Source organism: Manis pentadactyla, chromosome 10, assembly GCF_030020395.1.
Source record: "Manis pentadactyla isolate mManPen7 chromosome 10, mManPen7.hap1, whole genome shotgun sequence".
NCBI classification, from domain to species: domain Eukaryota; kingdom Metazoa; phylum Chordata; class Mammalia; order Pholidota; family Manidae; genus Manis; species Manis pentadactyla.
The window spans coordinates 63,732,667-63,756,580 of NC_080028.1; the positions used below are offsets into that span (position 1 = coordinate 63,732,667).

General features: G+C 39.9%; 1 protein-coding gene across 3 annotated transcripts in view; it reads left to right on the forward strand.

Moving 5' to 3' along the window:
• Window positions 1-8,004: 8,004 nt before the first annotated feature.
• The window catches only part of TBC1D15 (TBC1 domain family member 15), a 110,232-nt gene continuing 94,322 nt past the window's right edge, over window positions 8,005-23,914 (forward strand). Inside the window, exon 1 of one of the 3 annotated variants that reach the window (XM_036930809.2) lies at window positions 8,005-8,116. In XM_036930809.2, the coding sequence (XP_036786704.2) occupies window positions 8,087-8,116 (30 nt within the window). In that variant the 5' untranslated portion in view covers window positions 8,005-8,086. Of the gene's footprint in view, window positions 8,117-8,477; window positions 8,731-23,914 lie in introns of those variants that run through there. The other 2 variants (XM_057486881.1, XM_057486882.1) reach the window with 2 other exon arrangements.

Below are 23,914 nucleotides of genomic sequence, written 5' to 3' on the forward strand. Positions count from 1 at the left end.
TTGTGGTCTTTACCTGCATTTCCCTGATGATTAGTGATGTGGAGCATTGTTTCATGTCACTGTTGGTTACCTGAATTTCTTCTTTGGAGAACTGTCTGTTCACATTGTCTGCCCATTTTTTAATCGGGTTATTTGCGTTTTGGTTTTTGAGGCATGTGAGTTCTTTATATACTTTGGATGGTAACCCATTGTTGGATATGTCATTTACAAATACATTCTCCCATACTGCAGGAATGCCTTTTTCTGTTGATGTTGTCCTTTGCCATGTAGAAGCTTTTTAGTTTGATGTAGTCCCATGTGTTCATTTTTCCTTTTATTTCCCTTTCTCAAGGAGATGTGTTCAGGAAAAAGATGCTCACATTTATATTCAGGAGATTTTTGCCTATGCTTTCTTCTAAGAGTTTTATGGTTTCATGACTTCATACAGGTGTTTGATCCATTTCGCATTTACTTTTGTGTATGGGGATAGACAATAATCCAGTTTTGTTCTCTTGCATGTAGCTGTCCAGTTTTGTCAACACCATTTGTCGAAGATACTTTCATTTCCCCACTGTATGTCCATGGCTCCTTTATCATACATGAATTGACCATATATGGGTTGGGTTTATATCTGGGCTCCTTAGTCTGTTCCATTGGTCTGCGGTTCTGTTCTTGTGCCAGTACCAAATTGTCTTGATTACTGTGGCTTTGTAGTGGAGATTGAATTCAGGGAGCATAATCCCCCCAGCTTTATTCTTCCTTCTCAGGATTGTTTTGGCTATTTGGGGTGTTTTGTGGTTCCATATGAATTTTAGAATTATTTGCTCTAGTTCATTGAAGAATGCTGTTGGTATTTTGATAGGAATTGCATTGAAACTGTATATTGCTTTGGGCAGGATGGCCATTTTGATTATATTAATTCTTCCTATCTATGAACATGGGATGTGTTTCCATTTATTGGTATCTTCCTTAGTTTCTCTCATGAGTGTCTTATATTTCTCAGAGCATAGGTCTTTCACTTCCTTGGTTAGGTTTATTCCTAGGTATTTTATTCTTTTTGATGCAATTATGAATGGCATTGTTTTCCTGTTATCTCTTTATGCTAGTTCATCATTAGTGTATAGGAATGCAACAGATTTCTGTGTATTAATTTTGTATCCTGCAACTTTGCTGAATTCAGATATTATATCTAGTAGTTTTGGAGTGGATTCTTTAGGGTTTTTTATGTACAATATCATGTCGTCTGCAAACAGGGACAGGTTTACTTCTTCCTTGTCATCTGCATGCCTTCCATTTGTTTGTGTTGTCTGATTTCCATGGCTAGGACCTCCAGTACTATGTTGAATAAAAGTGGGAAGAGTTGGCATCCTTGCTGTGTTCCTGATCATAAAGGAAAAGCTTTCAGCTTCTCACTGTTAAGTATAATGTTGGCTGTGGTTTTGTCATATATGACCTTTATTATATTGAGGCACTTGCCCTCTGTACCCATTTTGTTGAGATTTTAATCATGAATGGATGTCGAATTTTGTCAAATGCTTTTTCAGCATCTATGGAGATGATCATGTGGTTTTTGTCCTTCTTTTTGTTGATGTGGTGGATGATGTTGATGGATTTTCGAATATTGTATGATCCTTGCATCCCTAGGATGAATCCCACTTGATTATGATGGATGATCTTTTTGGTGTATTTTTGAATTTCGTTTGGTAATATTTTGTTGAGTATTTTTGCATCTATGTTCATTAGGGATATTGGTCTGTAATTCTTTTTTTGTGGTGTCTTTCCCTGGTTTTGGTATTAGAGTGATGTTGGCCTCATAGAATGAGTTTGGGAGTATTTCCTCCTCTTCTTTTTGGAAAACTTTAAGGAGAATGGGTATTAGGTCTTTACTACATGTTTGATAAAATTCAGCAGTGAAACCATCTGGTCCAGGAGTTTTGTTCTTAGGCATTTTTTTGATTACCAATTCAATTTCTTTGCTGGTAATTGGTCTATTCAGATTTTCTGTTTCTTCCTTGGTCAGTCTTGGAAGGTTGTATTTTTCTAGAAAGTTGTCCATTTCTTCTAGGTTATTCAGTTTGTTACATATAATTTTTTATAGTATTCTCTTATAATTCTTTGTATTTCTGTGGTGTCTGTGGTTATTTTTCCTTTCTCATTTCTGATTCTGTTTATGTGTGTAGGCTCTCTTTTTTTCTTGATTAGTCTGGCTAGGGGTTTATCTATTTTGTTTATTTTATCAAAGAACCAGCTCCTGCTTTGATTCTTTCTATTGTTTTATTCTTTTCAATTTTATTTATTTCTGCTTTTGTCTTTATTGTGTCCCTCCTTCTACTGACTTTGGGTCTCATTTGTTCTTCCTTTTCTACTTTCATTAATTGTGAGTTTAGACTGTTCATTTGGGATTGTTCTTCTTCCCTGAGGTACGCCTGTATTGCAATATATTTCCCTCTTAGCACAGCCTTCGCTGCATCCCACAGATTTTGTGTTGTTGAATTATTGTTTTCATTTGTCTCCATATATTGCTTGATCTCTGTTTTTATTTGGTCATTGATCCATTGATTATTTAGGAGCATGTTATTAAGCCTCCATGTGTTTGTGGGCTTTTTCATTTTCTTTGTGTAATTGATTTCTAGTTTCGTACGTTTTTGATCTGAGAAGCTGGTTGGTACAATTTCAGTCTTTTTGAATTTACTGAGGCTCTTTTTGTGGCCTAGTATATGTTCTATTCTTGAAAATGTTTCATGTGCACTTGAGAAGAATGTGTGTCTTGTTGTTTTTGCATGGAGTGTTCTGTAGATGTCCATTAGGTCCATCTGTTCTAATACGTTGTTCAGTGCCTCTGTCTCTTTAATGATTTTCTGTGTGGTTGATCTGTCCTTTGGAGTGAGTGTTGTGTTGAAGGGTCCTAAAATGAATGCATTGCATTCTATTTCCCCCTTTAATTCTGTTAGTATTTGTTTCACATATGTAGGTGATCCTGTGTTGGGTGCATAGATATTTATAATAGTTATGTCCTCTTGTTGGACTGACCCCTTTATCATTATGTAATGTCATTCTTTGTCTCTTGTGACTTTCTTTGTTTTGAAGTCTATTTTTGTCTGATACAAGTACTGCAACTCCTGCTTTTTTCTCACTATTAGCTGCATGAAATATCTTTTTCTATCCCTTCACTTTTAGTCTGTGTATGTCTTTGGGTTAAAGTGAGTCTCTTTTAGGCAGCATACAGATGGGTCTTGTTTTTTTATCCATTCAGTGACTCTGTGTCTTTTGATTGGTGCATTCAGACCATTTACATTTATGGTGATTATCGAAATGTATGTACTTATTGCCATTGCATGCTTTAGATTCATGGTTACCAAAAGTTCAAGGTTAACTTCTTTACTATCTAAGAGTCGAACTTAATTCATTAGTGTGCTATTACAAACACAATGTAAAGGTTCTTTTTTTGTCCTCGTTTTTCTTCCTCCTCCATTATTTATATATTAGGTATCATATTCTGTACTCTTTGTCTATCCCTTGATTGACTTTGGGGATAGTTGATTTAATTTTGCATTTTCTTAGTAATTAGCTGTTCTACTTTCTTTACTGTGGTTTTATTACTTCTGGTGACCACTATTAAACCTTAGGAACACTTCCATCTATAGCAGTTCCTCCAAAATAGACGGTAGAGATGGTTTGTGGGAGGTAAATTCTCTTAGCCTTTGCTTATCTGGAAATTGTTTAATCCCTCCTTCAAATTTAAATGATAATCTTGGCAGATAAAGTAATCTTGGTTCTAGGCCCTTCTGCTTCATTGCATTAAATACATCATGCCACTCCCTTCTGGCCTGATAAGTTTTCTGCTTTGAAGTCTGATGATAGTCTGATGGGCTTTCCTTTGAATGTGCTCTTGTTTCTCTTTCTGGCTGCTTTTAATAGTCTGTCCTTATCATTGATCTTTGCCATTTTAATTAGTATATATCTTGGTGTTGTCTTCCTTGGTTCCCTTGTGTTGGGAGATTTGTGCACCTTCATGGCCTGAGAGACTACCTCCTTCCCCAGATTGGGAAGTTTTGAGCAATTACCTCCTCACAGACACTTTCTATCCCCTTTTCTCTCTCTTCTTTTTCTAGTACGACCATAATGCGAATATTGTTCTGTTTGTGTTGGTCACACAGTTCTCTCAATATTCTTTTGTTCTTAGAGATCTTTTTTTCTCTCTGTGCCTCAGCTTCTTTGTATTCCTCTTCTCTAATTTGTATTTCATTTATCATCTCCTCCACCATATGTAATCTGCTTTTAAAACTTTCCATTGTATGTTTCATTTCTGATATTGTGTTCTGTAATGATTGGATCTCTGTCTGGAATTCCTGAGTTCTTGAATATTTCCCTGTACCGCCAGGTGCAGGTTTATGATTTTTATCTTGAAATTTATTTCAGGAAGATAATTAGTTCAGTCTCACTCGACCCTTTTTTGGGTGTTTGTGGGATTTTGCTTTGAACCAGTTTCCTTTGATGTTACATAGTTATATGTGGCATCCTCTAGTGTCCAGAAGCTTTACTCTCTGGAGCTGCTCAACCCTGGAGGGATGCCACAGGTCACAGGGAAATGGTGCTGGTGCCAGGGAGGAGGAAAGAGCTGTTTGAATATGGCTAATTAGTACTTCACATACTTTGGGCCATAGTGATGGTCTTGTTAGGCAGTAAGACAGACATGAACAGGTAGAGAGAGAATAAGGCCAGTAAATCCCACTAAAAGGGACTCAAAAGAGTGATCCAGATAAAATTTCAAAGGCTAGGAGTGACTTGGAATATCCGGATATTCCCCAGATAACAAAAAGTATCAGGGCACAGCCCATGTCTTCATTGTACCAATTAAATCATGCCCTTGTAAAATCTACTTACCCTGTGAAAAAGACCTATCTTACTCTTTAACAATCTATATGTTGTTCTTCCTCTTCTTCCAGCCCCTTAATCAAGTAACTATGTAAGCAGGACAGGAGATAGATCTCCAAAAGTAAATAAACCTATGTGGATAAAGAATGCCCAGATCTGGACCAACACACTTACCTAAATAACCCTATTCTTAAGACAAAACTTCAAAGGAAGTATGAATCACCTTGTATACATCATGTGTTATGCTGACCTTACCCAAAAGGCCCTATATAACCCCAGACCCTAAACCCTTATGTATGCTTCCTCTCTGAGGTTGCCCACACCCCCCTTTCTTCAAGTGTGTGTCTCTCTCTGTTCTACTGCAGGTAAGTAGGGAGGGGCTACTGAGAGGTCTGATTTAGGCTTGCCAGTTCTTGTCATCTGGATGACACTGTCAGGGCTGCAGCTGCATGATCACACCCTTTAATAGCATGACTGAAAATATCTTTTCTTTGATGTGGGAAGCTCTCAGAACATAATCTCCCTCCATCCAGTGCTCTGAAGCTCACTCAAATCCCAGGGAGGTAGAGGCTTAGTTCCCATGCCATTCAGATTCGAGTGGACTCTGGCTTTAGGAGTTGGCAAGGGATTTGCCCAAAGCCGAGGAGTAGTTCAATATGCTTCCCTTTCCTCCCTTCTTCTTTGTTCTCTGCTGCCTGCAAGGCAATTTTCATTCCCTGCTATTCTAGCTTTGATGAATTCCTTCCTTATCTTGCACCCCGACTTCCCTGCATCTCCAAACCGAATTTCTTCCCCAAAGTCCCATGATCCAAGCCAATCTACTATAGTTAGAAGCCATCTTGGGACACAGCATGGTGCACTCAGGAGATATTTGGGTATGGTTGAAGAATTGGGTCTGAGTGGGGAAAGGTGGTAGATAAAGCTAACATGGTAGGCAAGAACTGTTTATGAAGGGCCTTATATGTTGTGCTGGAGAATTTGGACTTTTTCCCAAAAAGATGGGGGGCCATTAAGGGATTATAAGGAGGGAGTTGGTTCACATGATCACATTTATGCTTTAGAAAGGTTAATCTGGTAGGGATATGAATAATGGGTTAGGGGGAAGATGAAACAGAAAGCAAGGGAATGAATTAAGACGCCACAGTAGTTGTCCAAACCAGAGGTAATGAGAGACCTGAACTGTGGGAATGGACAGGTCCAGAGAAAGAGACATAGCGGGTATTTTTCCTCTGACCTTTTCAGAAGACACATCAGAACGGGGTAACATGATAGCAATACTTACCTGGAGAAACTGTGTTGTGAATGTATCTCTAGTTCAAATGGTAGTAATTTTCCGAGAAGAAAAGCAACATTTAAGTTTCATTTTAGGCTGTGCTTCTTGAAGTTTAACAAACTGCCTGAGGATCTTGTTAAAATGCAGATTTTGATTCAGTAGTTCTGCGGGTGGGACCTAAAATTCTGTATCTAAGAAGCTCTTAGGTGCTGCTGGCCAGACTACATTAGGAGTAGCGAAGATTTAGGATTTTCTGAGGTGTGACTTAAGGAAAAAAAGAGATACGGGTTGGAGATATTTGGGAATCTCTGGCACATAGGAGATGGTGATGCCAGAATATAAAGAAAATGGCTCAGAATAGTGCTTGGAAAAAAAGTAAAAGAAGTCCAAAGATAGCTCATGGGTAGTGCCAGTTTTTAAGGGGAAGTTGGAGGATGAGGCTTAAGAACATGAAGTGGCAGGGGGACACAGGTTGCCAAATTTTCTCTGAGAAGCCTTTAATTCCCAAACTTATTATATAAACAATAGCTGCCATTTATTGAGTATTCTATTCCTGGCACTGTGCTACGGACTTCGAGTTTTCTCCAAAACACAGGGTATAAGAAATATCATATTAACATTTTTCTCTAACCATACCCCATGACTCTGACCTGGTAGAAACTTTAACATGGGCCATTATTAAGGTTCTACACACAACACCCAGGACTGTATGAAGGTTCTAAGGGTCTTACTAAATCCAGTACATTTGGAGAAGGCCCTCAAGTCTTCACACAGCTTTGGTTACTGCTAATATGCTCATTATCCCACCTCATTTACACCTTGCATGTTAGCTTCTTTGCTGATTAAATGCCAAGCTTGGGCATGGGGTCTTGGCAGTGGCTGGAATCTCTGGTGTGCAGCCTCCCCAGTGCTGCTACAGATCCATTCCCACCTAAGGTCTTGCGACCTCCCTCACCCAGTAGTTTTCCAATACCCTCAGAACCTGCAACCCTCCTTTTCCGTTACTCTGTTTAGTTGCCACTTACTTAGCCAAGCTCAAAAACCTCTCTGGAGAAGTACCTCACTGGACACTGCTGTTGTCCTTTAATTCTGCCCTGAGGCAAGGGAAGCCCCAGATCTTGTGCCAGAGCTACCAGGGTAGTATTCAATCATTCTTTGGGCATTGTTTTACAGTACTGGGAACAAATTAATATCTTAATATTTCAAAGAAACATCTTACCACACATGCATTACCCCATGACTAATTTTCACTTTATATCCTTAAGTCCGGGTGAATTTATAAACTTCTTTCAAGTCACACAGCCGTTAAGTAAGTGTGTAGAAGCTCTGAACTACGTGCATTGATTCTGGAGCAATGAGGGCATGGTATTATAGCAGCTCCTATCCAAATTCCTTACTCAAGGTCACGTATGAGTGGCAGTGATCACAGACAAATTCAGAAACTTCACATAGAGGGGAAAAATCTCTATGTGTGTGCCTCGGATAGAGAGCTGGGATTCCTTTAATCCATCGGTGTCCTACTATCTCAATTTTACAGATGAGAAACAGGCTGAAGGTGTAAGTGACTTACCTAATTGGCCATAAAGCCAGGACCATGTTTGCTGGCACCCATATGGTGTTCTTTCCATCACACAAAAATTAAGTGGCCAGTGAATGGCTCAAGTCTAGACTCCAGGCGAACTCCAATGCAAATACAGCTCACCTTTATTGCCCTCCTAGGGAAAAACAAACTGGCACACGGCACAGCACGCAGCAGAGACCCCGACCCAGCGGTCTCTGAGTGCTACTCAGCACGCATGCGTCGGGCGGCCCCTCTCGCCCCGCCCCTTCGCTCCGCGACTTTCCCGCCATTCCCCGCCCTCTTTCCGCCCGGATATCAGCAGAGTTTTGCCGGATGTTGTTGTGAGTCTGAGAGACATGTGAGGCAGTGCTACGTCATCCCGGGCACGCGCGAGAAACATGGCGGCGGCGGGAGCTGCAGGCGGGAAGGTAAGTAACGGCGCCTGCGAACACACCTGTTTGTCTCTGGCATGGGGGTGCTTTTGCCGCCGGGAGGCGGGCCGGGGAGGGACGGGAGGCCTCTCTCTGTCAGGAACAGCCTGTGGAGACGTAGGAGAGCAGGACTTGGTGGTGGCGACCGTTTTCTCGAGATTGCCGGCTCGGCCCGGGCATGGGGACCCGGTCCTGCCCCGAGACCGACTGGGCCTCCGCGCCGCTCGGCTCCGGAGCGGGGGTTTTTATTCGCATTGCTTTTCCTAAGGGATAGGTGCTAGCTTAGTTCCTTTCTTTTTCCGGCCCACTGTTTCCTGACTCTAGCCCTTTTTGTGTTCTTCTGACTCCAGCGTCTTTTCTCTCTTCCTGGAGGCGTTAACCTGGCTTGCCCAGCTTTCCTCTGCTTCGTTCTGGTGAAGGCATCTTTTGTCTCCTTCAGGAGTAGCTGAAAACAGGTGCTGTGCGGCTGTGTGCTTAGAAGAAAAGAGTGAATTGGATTCATTTTACCAACTGCCGAGTTGCTTGGTGGTCGTGAGCAGCAAGGCATGTTTCCACTCAGGGAGCAGGAGATGTACACCATCCCAGGCTTGTCTAGGAAGGCGTTAGTGAAGGTATTCATCGCCTAGACATCTCTCTGATGTTCCCGTAGGAGTACCTGGGATGCTGTTTTACAGAGGTGATGTGTGACCCCGTCCGAGTGCGTTTGTAGCTGGGATTGGGTGCGGAGGAGGTTTCGTTGTACAGTACCTAATTACGTTTCAGACGCACTTCTCAGTGCCTGTTATTTAGGGCTGTGTAGACGTGCCACTGGCAGCATTTCCCACCGTCGGACTGTTTCGTAAACAGTTGGGTCTCATCTAACCCTGAGGACTATTTACTTGTCTACAGTAACTTACTCTGTGCCTCAGTTTCTCACTCACTTTGTGGTGCCCTCTGCATCCCACTTTGAATTATTTGACAATGTTTGTGATTTGGTGTCTGGACTTCTACACTTTGCGGGGGAATAACACATATGATCTTGGTTTCGCTGTTACTCTGAAGTGTGACTTTGGGAAGTGGAGCAAGTGTGACTTCTCACTCCTTCATACTCTTTTTTTTCCCCCAGAATGGAGGTCATGCCAGTGATTATTTCTTGCATTGGAGTTGTTAGGATTACGTGAAATGGTTACATTAAAAAGAGATTTTTTGAATGATAGGTTGGTCATCGTTTTTGGGGTATTCATGCGCTTTGTCTTCTCAGTTTTGGTCGTCAGGGTGGGTGTTGATCTGCTTGACTCACTACATACTGAAGGTTATCCTGCTTGATTTTAACTCTGGATTGATCCAATTTAGGGCTTTCCAGGAAGGGATCCTTTTATTTGGACTATATTCCCCTCTTTCAGGTGTGGATTGATTCTGATAGAACCCCTGAGATAATGAAGCAGAATTGTGAAATGGCATAATTTTTTTTTCACCCTTTCCTTCCACCTACTGTATTTCATAATCTGACTTAGTCTTTAATTTCATAACTACTCCCATCACCTCAGTTAGCCTCATTCTCACTCACTTCATTGAATTTATTGTGTGTGTGTGTGTATTTATTCATTTACTTAGCCCTTGCATGTAGTACTTTAAAAAAATACAGACACTGGACCATAACCCAGTTCTACTGAATTAGGATCTCAGTGTTGAGATCTAGGCTATAGAGTAACTTTGATAACAAGTCTGTTTTGCGTTATTTGAACTTTGAGAGTTCGAAGTGATGGAGGGAGGAAGTTGATCTCTGTCTTAAAGAAGGAGCAGTGTTAGATAACATTTAAGAGCTTGGACACTGGAGCCAAACTAGTTACAGAAAATAACTTCCCACTTGTGACTTCAGTCAAATTACATAACCTCTCTGTGCTTCCGTCTCCTCATCTGTAACAGGGGAATAATAGTACCTACTTTATGGGATTGTTAGGAGAATTAGTAAATGCAGTAGGACAAAGCATGCCATGTAGTAGATGCTGTGTACGTGTTATTCATCATTGTAATTTCTCTGCGAGTTATTGGTTAAGTTTTGTAGAATTTTAGATTTAGAATATGATTTTTGGTATACGTGTGAACTTTATTGTTGAAGTTATCTCTACTAAATCTTATTGTTATTTTAGGGATTGAAAAATACCTTTTAAAAGTCATGTAGTTTACCTGTATGGCCCCGGAAGATGACTGGTTAGCCAGAGATGGGTAAGATTCCTCAAGGGAGGAACAACCTAAGACAGGCACAGTCGCAGGGGGGCCATCAGGTGAGAAATTGGGGATCAACAGAGGTGAGGCTTAGAACCTCATCCCCCCTGTTTTGAGAGAAATCTGCATCCGTGGATGTTTTGTTGCCCTTGTCTAGCTTGGATTAATACTTAGTCTATAGGCACACACCTGATCATCTACATTTGCCCTCTTAGAGCACTAAATTATGTGTTCTACCTTTATCTTGCATCTACCTACCACTTCAGCATTTTATTAAACTTAATGACAATAATAATAATAATAATAAGGGAGAAATGTGGGATTCACATATAAATCAAGTATAAAAATCAAACGAATATTCATATTTGACCTGATTGATTGTAGTTCATAATGTGTGATCAAAACCGAAAGTTTCTGTGATGACTGCCCTTGCACTGTACACCATGTAAGAACTTATTCACTATGTAAGAATTTGTTCAACATGTAAGAACTTGTTCATTATGCTTCAGAAGATTGGAGACTGTTGAGAATTAGTCTTGGGGTTGATTAATGATTGTGCATTGAGTCCCCTATACAGAATTTTATTGTTGTTAACAACCATTTGATCAATAAATATGAGAGATGCCCTCTCAAAAAAAAAAAAGATATATTACAAACATTCTTAAGCATTACAAAATATAAAATAAGTGATGACACACTTAAGTATTAAAGCTTCAAAAATATTTCTAGGATGATAAAATAGAATTTTATTTATATATAAAAAAAAGTCATGTAGTTTTGATGAATAAAAAATCATCACAATAGGGTAATAGTTAAATAAGTGGAGCCTGACTGGGTTTAAACCCTAGTGACACTGCATTATAGTTGTGTTTGGGCAAATTACTTTACTTTCCTGTGCCCCAGTTTTCTCATTTGTGAAATGGGGAATAATATTTATATTTCCATCATGGAGTTGTAGAGAGGATTAAATGGCTTACTGTTTGCAAGGCATTAAGAATAGTACCTAGTGTCAAATAAATGCTCAATAAATGTTAGTTGCTATTATTACTATTGTTAAGGAAAATCAGACTGTTTTCAATTTCATGAAAGGTTTTTATTGGTTAGGAAATAGTTAAATGGTTATTTTCCACAAAGAGATTAATGCTGCCCACAAATGCAGAAGCAATATAGTTATGTAGAATAAATTAGAGGGAAAAAGGAGGTTAAAAAAAAGTAAATAAAGGTAGGAAAAGTAGAAGGAACCACAAATACACTTATTAAATAAAAACTATGCTTTAGTGGGCTACAGTTCAGCTCTAAGTTTTCTAGCAGCCAAAGAGGGAAACCTGATCAGTTATAGGAATTACAGGATCCATAGTAAAATAAAACCAAAAGCAAAAGCCCTTAAAGTTGGTTACTGGAGATTTGACTGAAGAACAAAGTCTCCTGTAGGTTCTTTGCACTGTGTGCCCCTTAGTGTGATGATGGTTTTATGCCAATGGGTACTTCAGTAGTTCAGAAAACATGGGATACCAATTTGATGTATTCAGTTCTCTGGTGATTTGGCTAAATTCAAGGGTAGATTTTTGTTAGCATGAGTGGATGGATTCAATTTTGCACATACATATGTGTGAGTATATGTATATATCTTTAGTGGGGCTTTTGCAAGTGGGTTTGAGTTTAATTGTAAGCTCTGATCTTGGGAGTTCAGCTATTCTTTGATGCTATGTATGTGTAGAACCATGTGTTTTAACAGTCAACTAAGTGGGAAAGAATAACATCCTGTTGTGAATATTGAGGAGAGAAATAGAAGCACTACTTGTAAAGGCCATCCTGCAGCTTGTCTAACAGGTGAACAGAATTGAATTAATGTGGAATGAGTTGAATTTACTTATCACAGAGAAAGTGGAAGAGAGGAGATAGCCTGAGATAGGTTTTAACTCTATACTCAGTGCCCCGATGGTTACAATTTACTTTCTCTTATTTATTCAAAAAATATTTATTAGCACCTGATTTGTTCCAGGCACTATACTAGGCATTGGGGATGCATCAGGTAGCCCTTTACCTTGGAGCTTATAGACTTCAGTTCTTCAGGAGAAGAACAAACAGCCACCCGTTTGCCTTGTCTAAGAAAAGCAGTATGAAAGTTTTTGAAGTGGGTGCTATTTTTAGTGACTGTTTGAATTCTGAAGATCTGTAAACTGACTACTCACCATGAGGGCAGGGCCTACATCTGCATCTAACCTAGATTCTGGCACATAGTAGGTATTCAGTGATGAGGAATGAGAGAGACCATAGAGAAAATGAAGGGGGACTAGTGTGAGAGAGAGAGGAGGTTCATTAATAAGCACTCTTGTTTTGGAGTTAAAAAGTCCTATGTAAAATGTACACTTGCATTTCACTCTTAGGTCTGTTTTTGCTGATTTTATTGGAATTGAGTTCTGTTGGAGATAACTTAAAGCAATTAGGAAAGCAGCTGTCATTTTTTTCTTTGAGTTTGTTTTGATGGCATTTTTAGTAAGGTTTTATTTTATAGCTTTAATTTGGCCCCTTTCAATTCCTTTTAGATATATTTATAGTCATGTGAAACCGTTGTGCTTAACAAAGGTAAAGCATATTTTGGTATTTAGTAGATTTTCCTGGAGATTTTTCTTTTCCTAGACTAGTTCTTGTATGTAACATGGCAACATCTTCTTGGTACAGGATATGACTATGTCTTCTTTATTTTTCTGGTATTCTTTAGAGTTAAACTAAACATTTGAGTATCTTCTGTGTGCTGAGTTCTTTGGATACAAGAGTAGTTAAATACTTTTTTGACTTTGCAAAAAGAGTAGTTTGCTGTTTTAACAAGGTGCTGCAATTTGTGAGCTAATAAAACACGGCTTTTTCGAAAGAATTCAAATGGTAAGTCTGCATTGATGGGACATAGCTGCTAGGACTAGATGAAAAATTATAACCCAAACTTTTTGTTTTCACTTCTTGGTGGAAGAAAATCCTTATGAAATCTATTGTCTCTTACTGTGTGATACTATCATGTATATGTATTTGTTGGCATAGGAGAGGTCATTTAGTCCTCATTGTACCTCCCTGGGCAACTGAATCATTGATGACCTCCTGTGTGACATTGTTTCACACTGTTGCCCTTAAAAAGCAATAATAGTTCTGTTGTCTGTCTTTTATTGAGAATTGTACCATCCTCAATATTTTCATATTTTCACTCAGAATTTCTGTGGGTTGTTGCCCTTAAAACCACATGTGTTCCACATTTTAGTTCCGTGGTCATACTGATAAACACATCCCAGATAAAACCCATTGTTTACTGTCTGTATTCCCTATCTTAGTGAATAACCTCGTCCACTCAGTTTTGTCCTTGACTCCTCTCCCCTTCGTCTCCCACATTTTCAGTCATGAAGTCCTGTCATTTTGATTTTCTAAGCTGTCTGCCTTTTCCTCATCCCCACTTCCACTGCCTTAGGTCAAGCCACCATGAGTCAGTCCTTCCCTGGAGTACTGCGGGTGTTCCTTCTTGGCTGTGCAGCCAGTGTGTCGACTTAGAAAAAGCAGGTGTGACCATGGCATTCCCCTGCTGGAACTTTCTAATGACTTTCTAGTGGCAAGTGAGTTTTTTTTTTTTTTTTTTTTTTAACAACCTAACTTGTTTAATACAGGTATACTTATTTTATTTTATTTTTTTGGTATCATTAATCTACAATTACATGAAGGACATTATGTTTACTAGGCTCCCCACTTCACCAAGTCCCCCCCACATACCTCTTCACAGTCACTGTCCATCAGCGTAGTAAGATGCTGTAAAATCACTACTTGTCTTCTCTGTGTTGCACAGCCCCCCCCCACTATACATGCTAATCGTAATGCCCCCCTTTCTTTTACTCTGCCCTTATCGCTCCCTTCCCACCCATTCTCCCCAGTCTCTTTCCCTTTGGTATAACTGTTAGTTCATTCTTGGGTTCTGTGCTTCTGCTGCTGTTTTGTTCCTTCAGTTTTTTTTTATTCTTATACTCCTCATATGAGTGAAATCATTTGGTACTTGTCTTTCTCCGCCTGGCTTAGTTCACTGAGCATAATACCCTCTAGCTCCATCCATGTTGTTGCAAATGGTAGGATCTGTTTTTTTCTTACAGCTGAGTAATATTCCATTGTGTATATGTACCACATCTTCTTTATCCATTTATCTACTAATGGACATTTAGGTTGCTTCCATATCTTGGCTATTGTAAATAGTGCAGGGATAAACATAGGGGTGCATCTGTCTTTTTCAAACTGGAGTGCTGCATTCTTAGGGTAAATTCCTAGAAGTGGAATTCCTGGGTCAAATGGTATTTCTATTTTGAGCATTTTGAGAAACCTCCATACTGCTTTCTACAATGGTTGAACTAATTTACATTCCCACCAGCAGTGTAGAAGGGTTCCCCTTACTCCACAACCTCGCCAACATTTCTTGTTGTTTGTCTTTTGGATGGTAGCCATCCTTACTGGTGTGAGATGATATCTCATTGTGGTTTTAATTTGCATTTCTCTGATGACAAGCGATGTAGAGCATCTTTTCATGTCTCTGTTGGCCATCTGAATTTCTTCTTTTTTTTTTTTTAAGATAATAATTTTTTTTATTGAAGGGTAGTTGACGCACAGTATTACATTACATTAGTTTCAAGTGTACAACACAGTGATAAAACATTTGTATACATAATTCTAGGTTCCAGCTATCACCCTACCAAGCTGTTACAATAACTTGACTATATTCCTTATGCTATACATTGCATCCCGGTTACTTATTTATTTTACCATTGGAAGTCTGTCCTTTTTTTTTTTTTTTTTGTGAGGGCATCTCTCATATTTATTGATCAAATGGTTGTTAACGACAATAAAATTCTGTATAGGGGAGTCAATGCTCAATGCACAATCATTAATCCACCCCAAGCCTGATTTTCGTCAGTCTCCAATCTTCTGAGGCATAACAAACAAGTTCTTACATGGAGAACAAATTCTTACATAATGAATAAGTTACATAGTGAACAGTACAAGGGCAGTCAGTCATCACAGAAACTTTCGGTTTTGCTCATATATTATGAACTATAAACAGTTCAAATATGAATACTCATTTGGTTTTCATACTTGATTTATATGTGGATACCACATTTCTCTCTTTATTATTACTATTTTTAATAAAATGCTGAAGTGGTAGGTAGATACAAGATAAAGGTAGAAAACATAGTTTAGTGTTGTAAGAGAGCAAATGTAGATGATCAGGTGTGTGCCTGTAGACTATGTGTTAATCCAAGCTAGACAAGGGCAATAAAACATCCACGTATGCAGAAGATTTCTCTCAGAACAGGGGGGTGAGGTTCTAAGCCTCACCTCTGTTGATCCCCAATTTCTCACCTGATGGCCCCCCTGCGACTGTGCCTGTCTTAGGTTGTTCCTCCCTTGAGGAATCTTACCCGTCTCTGGCTAACCAGTCATCTTCCGGGGCCATACAGAGAAATGTAAAGTTGGTAAGTGAGAGAGAAGCTTTATTGTTTGAAATGGTTAGCTTTTTATTTCTTTGCATATTTATGCCCTGTAGCTTCTGTGCCCAGCATTTGTCTTGAGGTATCTTTACCACTTGGAAGAATTATGATACTCGGTAAATTTGATATGAGGCACGAATTCTATTTAAGGTTGTAATTAGGAAGGAAGAAGAAAAGCTACAGAAGTAGCAGGCGGAAGAAAACATGGGAAGATTGATTATTTCTTTGACATATCTTCTTGTAGAGTAACTTCAGCATGTATAGGTTTTAAGCTACTACTTAAATTGCGCACACACATTAACATAATAGGAGTATAGTTACATAACCAAAGTATACCTGTAATTACCAGCCATCTCCAGTGAAACCAAGAAAACCAGTTAGGCACCTTAGGCATTTGTGAAAACTTATCTATGATATGATGGATATTGTCCAACTGAACTTGAACAGTCTGAGAGAAATCAGACAAATTAAAACAACCCATTCCTGGGTAATGTTCACATCCCTTATGTTCTTTTAACAGTAAATAGTCTGTAGGTGTAAGATTTTGGAGCGCTACAATTTGCACTTCTCTTAATTCTTGGTTGAGTTCCAACAGTATCGATCCAGTCAAATTTGTTGTTTTACTGTATGCACAGGCCAGCTTAGATATCTCCTTCTTCATTCCCACGGCAAGTCCAGGAGCTGGTGGGATGAGTGCATCTACAGCTGTAGCAGTGCGTGGATCTTTGTTGGGGTTTTTTGCTGATCATCTTCTGGCATGAGTCTTCCAGAGAGTGCTGATGTTGGAAGTTCTCTTTCATATCGTATCTTAGTTCATTTTCAGGGTAGCCCAATTAGGCTTTGATCTTCTGTATAAACGCAAACAGACCCTTTGCCTACACTTCTATGTGCCCTTTATACCCTTGTGTAGAACTCATTGGAGGTTACCACACAGGAACTGCCCTTTTTTTTTTTTTTTTTGCTATCACTAATCTACACTTACATGACGAATATTATGTTTACTAGGCTCTCCCCTATACCAGGTCTCCCCTATAAACCCCTTTACAGTCACTGTCCACCAGCATAGCAAAATGTTGTAGAATCACTACTTGCCTTCTCTGTGTTGTACAGCCCTCCCTTTTCTCCTACCCCCCCATGCGTGTTAATCTTAATACCTCCCTACTTCTCCCCCCCACTTATCCCTCCCTACCCACCCATCCTCCCCAGTCCCTTTCCCTTTGGTACCTGTTAGTCCATTCTTGAGTTCTGTGATTCTGCTGCTGTTTTGTTCCTTCAGTTTTTCCTTTGTTCTTATATTCCACAGATAAGTGAAATCATTTGGTATTTCTCTTTCTCCGCTTGGCTTGTTTCACTGAGCATAATACCCTCCAGCTCCATCCATGTTGCTGCAAATGATTGGATTTGCCCTTTTCTTATAGCTGAGTAGTATTCCATTGTGTATATGTACCACATCTTCTTTATCCATTCATCTATTGATGGACATTTAGGTTGCTTCCAATTCTTGGCTATTGTAAATAGTGCTGTAATAAACATAGGGGTGCATCTGTCTTTCTCAAACTTGATTGCTGCATTCTTAGGGTAAATTCCTAGGAGTGGAATTCCTGGGTCAAATGGTAAGTCTGTTTTGAGCATTTTGATGTACCTCCATACTGCTTTCCACAATGGTTGAACTAACTTACATTCCCACCAGCAGTGTAGGAGGGTTCCCCTTTCTCCACAGCCTCGCCAACATTTGTTGTTGTTTGTCTTTTGGATGGCAGCCATCCTTACTGGTGTGAGGTGATACCTCATTGTAGCTTTAATTTGCATTTCTCTGATAATTAGCGATGTGGAGCATCTTTTCATGTGTCTGTTGGCCATCTGTATTTCTTTTTTGGAGAACTGTTCAGTTCCTCTGCCCATTTTTTAATTGGGTTATTTGTTTTTTGTTTGTTGAGGCGTGTGAGCTCTTTATGTATTCTGGACGTCAAGCCTGTATCGGATGTGTCATTTTCAAATATATTCTCCCATACTGTAGGGATCCTTTTTGTTCTATTGATGGTGTCTTTTGATGTACAGAAGCTTTTCAGCTTAATATAGTCCCACTTACACATTTTTGCTGCTGTTTTCCTTGCACGAGGAGATATGTTCAAGAAGAGGTCACTCATGTTTATGTCTAAGAGGTTTTTGCCTATGTTTTTTTCCAAGAGTTTAATGGTTTCATGATTTACATTCAGGTCTTTGATCCATTTTGAGTTTACTTTTGTATATGGGGTTAGACAATGGTCCAGTTTCATTCTCCTACATGTAGCTGTCCAGTTTTGCCAGCACCACCTGTTGAAGAGACTGTCATTTCGCCATTGTATGTCCATGGCTCCTTTATCAAATATTAATTGACCATATATGTCTGGGTTAATGTCTGGATTCTCTAGTCTGTTCCATTGGTCTGTGGATCTGCTCTTGTGCCAGTACCAAATTGTCTTGATTACTATGGCTTTATAGTAGAGCTTGAAGTTGGGGAGTGAGATCCCCCCTACTTTATTTTTCTTTCTCAGGATTGCTTTGGCTATTCGGGGTCTTTGGTGGTTCCTTATGAATTTTTGAATTATTTGTTCCAGTTCATTGAAGAATGTTGCTGGTAGTTTCATAGGGATTGCATCAAATCTGTATATTGCTTTGGGCAGGATGGCCATTTTGACGATATTAATTCTTCCAGCCACGAGCATGGGATGAGTTTCCATCTGTTAGTGTCCCCTTTAATTTCTCTTAAGAGTGACTTGTAGTTTTCAGAGTATAAGTCTTTCACTTCTTTGGTTAGGTTTATTCCTAGGTATTTTATTTTTTTTGATGCAATTGTGAATGGAGTTGTTTTCCTGATTTCTCTTTCTGTTGGTTCATTGTTAGTGTATAGGAAAGCCACAGATTTCTGTGTGTTGATTTTGTATCCTGCAACTTTGCTGTATTCTGATATCAGTTCTAGTAGTTTTGGGGTGGAATCTTTAGGGTTTTTTATGTACAGTATCATGTCATCTGCAAATAGTGACAGTTTAACTTCTTCTTTACCAATCTGGATTCCTTTATTTCTTTGTTTTGTCTGATTGCCGTGGCTAGGACCTCCAGTACTATGTTAAATAACAGTGGAGAGAGTGGGCATCCCTGTCTAGTTCCCGATCTCAGAGGAAATGCTTTCAGCTTCTCGCTGTTCAATATAATGTTGGCTGTGGGTTTATCATAGATGGCCTTTATTATGTTGAGGTACTTGCCCTCTATTCCCATTTTGCTGAGAGTTTTTATCATGAATGGATGTTGAACTTTGTCAAATGCTTTTTCAGCATCTATGGAGATGATCATGTGGTTTTGTCCTTCTATTTGTTGATGTGGTGGATGATGTTGATGGACTTTCGAATGTTGTAGCATCCTTGCATCCCTGGGATGAATCCCACTTGGTCATGGTGTATGATTTTTTTGATGTATTTTTGAATTCGGTTTGCTAAAATTTTGTTGAGTATTTTTGCATCTACGTTCATCAGGGATATTGATCTGTAGTTTTCTTTTTTGGTGGAGTCTTTGCCTGGTTTTGGTATTAGGGTGATGTTAGCTTCATAGAATGAGTTTGGGAGTATCTCCTCCTCCTCTATTTTTTGGAGAACTCTAAGGAGAATGGGTATTATGTCTTCCCTGTATGTCTGATAAAATTCCGAGGTAAATCCATCTGGCCCGGGGATTTTGTTCTTTGTTAGTTTTTTGATTACCGCTTCAATTTCATTGCTGGTAATTGGTCTGTTTAGATTTTATGTTTCTTCCTGGGTCAATCTTGGAAGGTTGTATTTTTCTAAGAAGTTGTCCATTTCTCCTAGGTTTCCCAGCTTGTTAGCATATAGGTTTTCATAGTATTCTCCAATAATTCTTTGTATTTCTGTGGGGTCCGTCGTGATTTTTCCTTTCTCGTTTCTGATACTGTTGATTTGTGTTGACTCTCTTTTCTTCTTAATAAGTCTGGCTAGAGGCTTATCTATTTTGTTTATTTTCTCGAAGAACCAGCTCTTGTTTTCATTGATTTTTGCTATTGTTTTATTCTTCTCAATTTTATTTATTTCTTCTCTGATCTTTATTATGTCCCTCCTTCTGCTGACCTTAGGCCTCATCTGTTCTTCTTTTTCCAATTTCTATAATTGTGACATTAGACCATTCATTTGGGATTGCTCTTCCTTTTTAAAATATGCTTGGATTGCTATATACTTTCCTCTTCAGACTGCTTTTGCTGTGTCCCACAGAAGTTGGGGCTTAGTGTTGTTGTTGTCATTTGTTTCCATATATTGCTGGATCTCCATTTTGATTTGGTCATTGATCCATTGATTATTTAGGAGCGTGTTGTTAAGCCTCCATGTGTTTGTGAGCCTCTTTGCTTTCTTTGTACAGTTTATTTCTAGTTTTATGCCTTTGTGGTCTGAAAAGTTTGTTGGTAGGATTTCAATCTTTTGGAATTTTCTGAGGCTCTTTTTGTGGCCTAGTATGTGGTCTATTCTGGAGAATGTTCCATGTGCACTTGAGAAGAATGTATATCCTGTTGCTTTTGGATGTAGAGTTCTATAGATGTGTTTTAGGTCCATCTGCTCTACTGTGTTGTTCAGTGCTTCCGTGTCCTTACTTATTTTCTGCCCAGTGGATCTATCCTTTGGGGTGAGTGGTGTGTTGAAGTCTCCTAGAATGAATGCATTGCAGTCTATTTTCCCCTTTAGTTCTGTTAGTATTTGTTTCACATATGCTGGTGCTCCTGTGTTGGGTGCATATATATTTAGAATGGTTATGTCCTCTTGTTTGACTGAGCCCTTTATCATTATGTAGTGTCCTTCTTTATCTCTTGTTGCTTTCTTTGTTTTGAAGTCTATTTTGTCTGATATTAGTACTGCAACCCCTGCTTTCTTCTCACAGTTGTTTGCTTGAAATATGTTTTTCCATCCATTGACTTTTAGTCTGTACATGTCTTTGGGTTTGAGGTGAGTTTCTTGTAAGCAGCATATAGATGGGTCTTGCTTTTTTATCCATTCTGTTACTCTGTGTCTTTTGATTGGTGCATTCAACCCATTAACATTTAGGGTGACTATTGAAAGATATGTACTTATTGCCATTGCAGGCTTTAAATTCGTGGTTACCAAAGGTTCAAGGTTAGCCTCTTTAGTACCTTACTGCCTAACTTAGCTCGCTTATTGAGCTGTTATATACACTGTCTGGAGATTCTTTTCTTCTCTCCCTTCTTGTTCCTCCTCCTCGATTCTTCATATGTTGGTTGTTTTGTGCTGTGCTCTTTCTAGGAGTGCTCCCATCTAGAGCAGTCCCTGTAAGATGTTCTGTAGAGGTGGTTTGTGGAAAGCAAATTCCCTCAGCTTTTGTTTGTCTGGGAATTGTTTAATCCCACCGTCATATTTGAATGATAGTCGTGCTGGATACAGTATCCTTGGTTCAAGGCCCTTCTGTTTCATTGTATTAAATATATCATGCCATTCTCTTCTGGCCTGTACGGTTTCTGTTGAGAAATCTGATGTTAGTCTGATGGGTTTCCCTTTATAGGTGACCTTTTTCTCTCTAGCTGCCTTTAACACTCTTCCCTTGTCCTTGATCTTTGCCATTTTAATTATTATGTGTCTTGGTGTTGTCCTTCTTGGATCCTTTCTGTTGGGGGTTCTGTGTATTTCCGTGGTCTGTTCAATTATTTCCTCCCCCAGTTTGGGGAGGTTTTTAGCAATTATTTCTTCTAAGATACTTTCCATCTCTTTTCCTCTCTCTTCTTCTTCTGGGACCCGTATAATACGGATATTGTTCCTTTTGGATTGGTCACACAGTTCTCTTAGTATTGTTTCATTCCTGGAGATCCTTTTGTCTCTCCCTATGTCAGCTTCTATGCGTTCCTGTTCTCTGATTTCAATTCCATCAATGGCCTCTTGCATTCTATCCATTCTGCTTATAAACCCTTCCAGAGTTTGTTACATTTCTGCGATCTCCTTTCTGGCATCTGTGATCTCCCTCTGGACTTCATCCCATTTCTCTTGCGTATTTCTCTGCATCTCTGTCAGCATGTTTATGATTCTTATTTTGAATTCTTTTTCAGGAAGACTGGTTAGGTCTGTCTCCTTCTCTGGTGTTGTCTCTGTGATCTTTGTCCGCCTGTAGCTTTGCCTTTTCATAGTGATAGGAATAGTTTGCAGGGCTGGGATGAGTGACGACTGGAAGGACTTCCTTTCTTGTTGGTTTGTGGCCCTCCTCTCCTGGGAGAACAGCAACCTCTAGTGGCTTGTGCTGCGCAGCTGCGTGCAGACAGGGTTTCTGCTTCCTGCCCGGCTGCTATGGAGTTAATCTCCGCTGTTGCTGTGGGCGTGGCTCGGCTCCGGCAGCTACTCCAAAGTGGTGGAGTCGCGTTGGAGCAGGAGCGGCTGGGAGGCTATTTATCTCCGTAAGGGGCCTCCGTGCTCCCTGCAGCCCAGGGGTTAGGGTGCCCAGAGATCCCCGGATTCCCTACCTCTGGATAAAGTGTCCCACCTGCCCCTTTAAGACTTCCAAAAACCCCCCCAAAACAAAACATCGACCACAAAAAAAAAGAAAAAAAATTTAAATAAAAAAAAAAAAGTGGCTGCTCGTTTTTCTTTATTCTCTGGTGCCAGCCTCAGGCCTTTGCTCACCGGTCTTGCTGCCCTGTTTCCGTAGTATTGGGGTCCCTATCCCTTTAAGACTTCCAAATAGCGCTCGCCAAAACAAAACAGCAAAACAAAACAAAACAAAAAAATTGTTGCACGCTTTTCTTATGTCTTCCGGCACCTGGCCTCCAGTGCCCGCTCACTGTTCTTGCTGCCCTGTTTTCCTAGTATCGAGCGCCCTGCACTCTGGCCCGGATGGCGGGGGCTGGGTGTTCGGCAGTCCTGGGCTCCGTCTCCCTCCCGCTCTACCTGCCTATTCTTCTCCGGCTGGGAGCTGGGGGGAGGGGCGCTTGGCTCCCGCCGGGCGGGGGCTTGTATCTTAACCCCTTCGCGAGGCGCTGGGTTCTCTCAGGTGCAGATGTGGTGTGGATATTGTCCTGTGTCCTCTGGTCTTTATTCTAGGAAGTGTTGTCTTTGTTATATTTTCATAGATATATGTTGTTTTGGGAGGAGATTTCCGCTGCTCTACTCACGCCGCCATCTTCCGCCCCTCCGAATTTCTTCTTTAGAGAACTGTCTATTCAGCTCCTCTGTCCATCTTTTAATTGGATTATTTGCTTTTTGTTTGTTGAGGTGTGTGAGCTTTCTATATATTTTGTATGTCAACCCTTTATCGGATCTGTCATTTATGAATGTATTCTCCCATACTGTAGGATACCTTTTTGTTCTATTGATGGTGTCCTTTGCTGTACAGAAGCTTTTCAGCTTGTTATAGTCCCATTTGTTCATTTTTGCTTTTGTTTCCTTTGCCCGGGGAGATACGTTCAAGAAGAGGTCACTCATGTTTATGTCTAAGAGATTTTTGCCTATGTTTTTTTCTAAGAGTTTTATGGTTTCATGACTTACATTCAGGTCTTTGTGATCCATTTCGAATTTGCTTTTGTGTATGGGGTTAGACAGTGATCCAGTTTCATTCTCTTACATGTAGCTGTCCAGTTTTGCCAGCACCATCTGTTGAAGAGACTGTCATTTCCCCATTGTATATCCATGGCTCCTTTATCAAATATTAATTGCCCATATATGTTTGGGCTAATGTCTGGGGTTTCTGTCCTGTTCCTCTGGTCTGTGGCTCTATTCTTGTGCCAGTACCAAATTGTCTTGATTACTGTGGCTTTGTAGTGGAGCTTGAAGTTGGGGAGTGAGATCCCCCCCCACTTTATTCTTCCTTCTCAGGATTGCTTTGTGTATTTGGGGTCTTTGGTGTTTCCATATGAATTTTTGAACTATTTCTTCCAGGTCGTTGAAGAATGCTGTTGGTAATTCGATGGGGATTGCTTCAAATCTGTATATTGCTTTGGACAGGATGGCCATTTTGACGATATTAATTCTTCCTAGTCAAGAGCGTGGGATGAGTTTCCATTTGTTAGTGTCCTCTTTAATTTCTCGCAAGTCAGTTTTCTTCAGGATAAATTCCA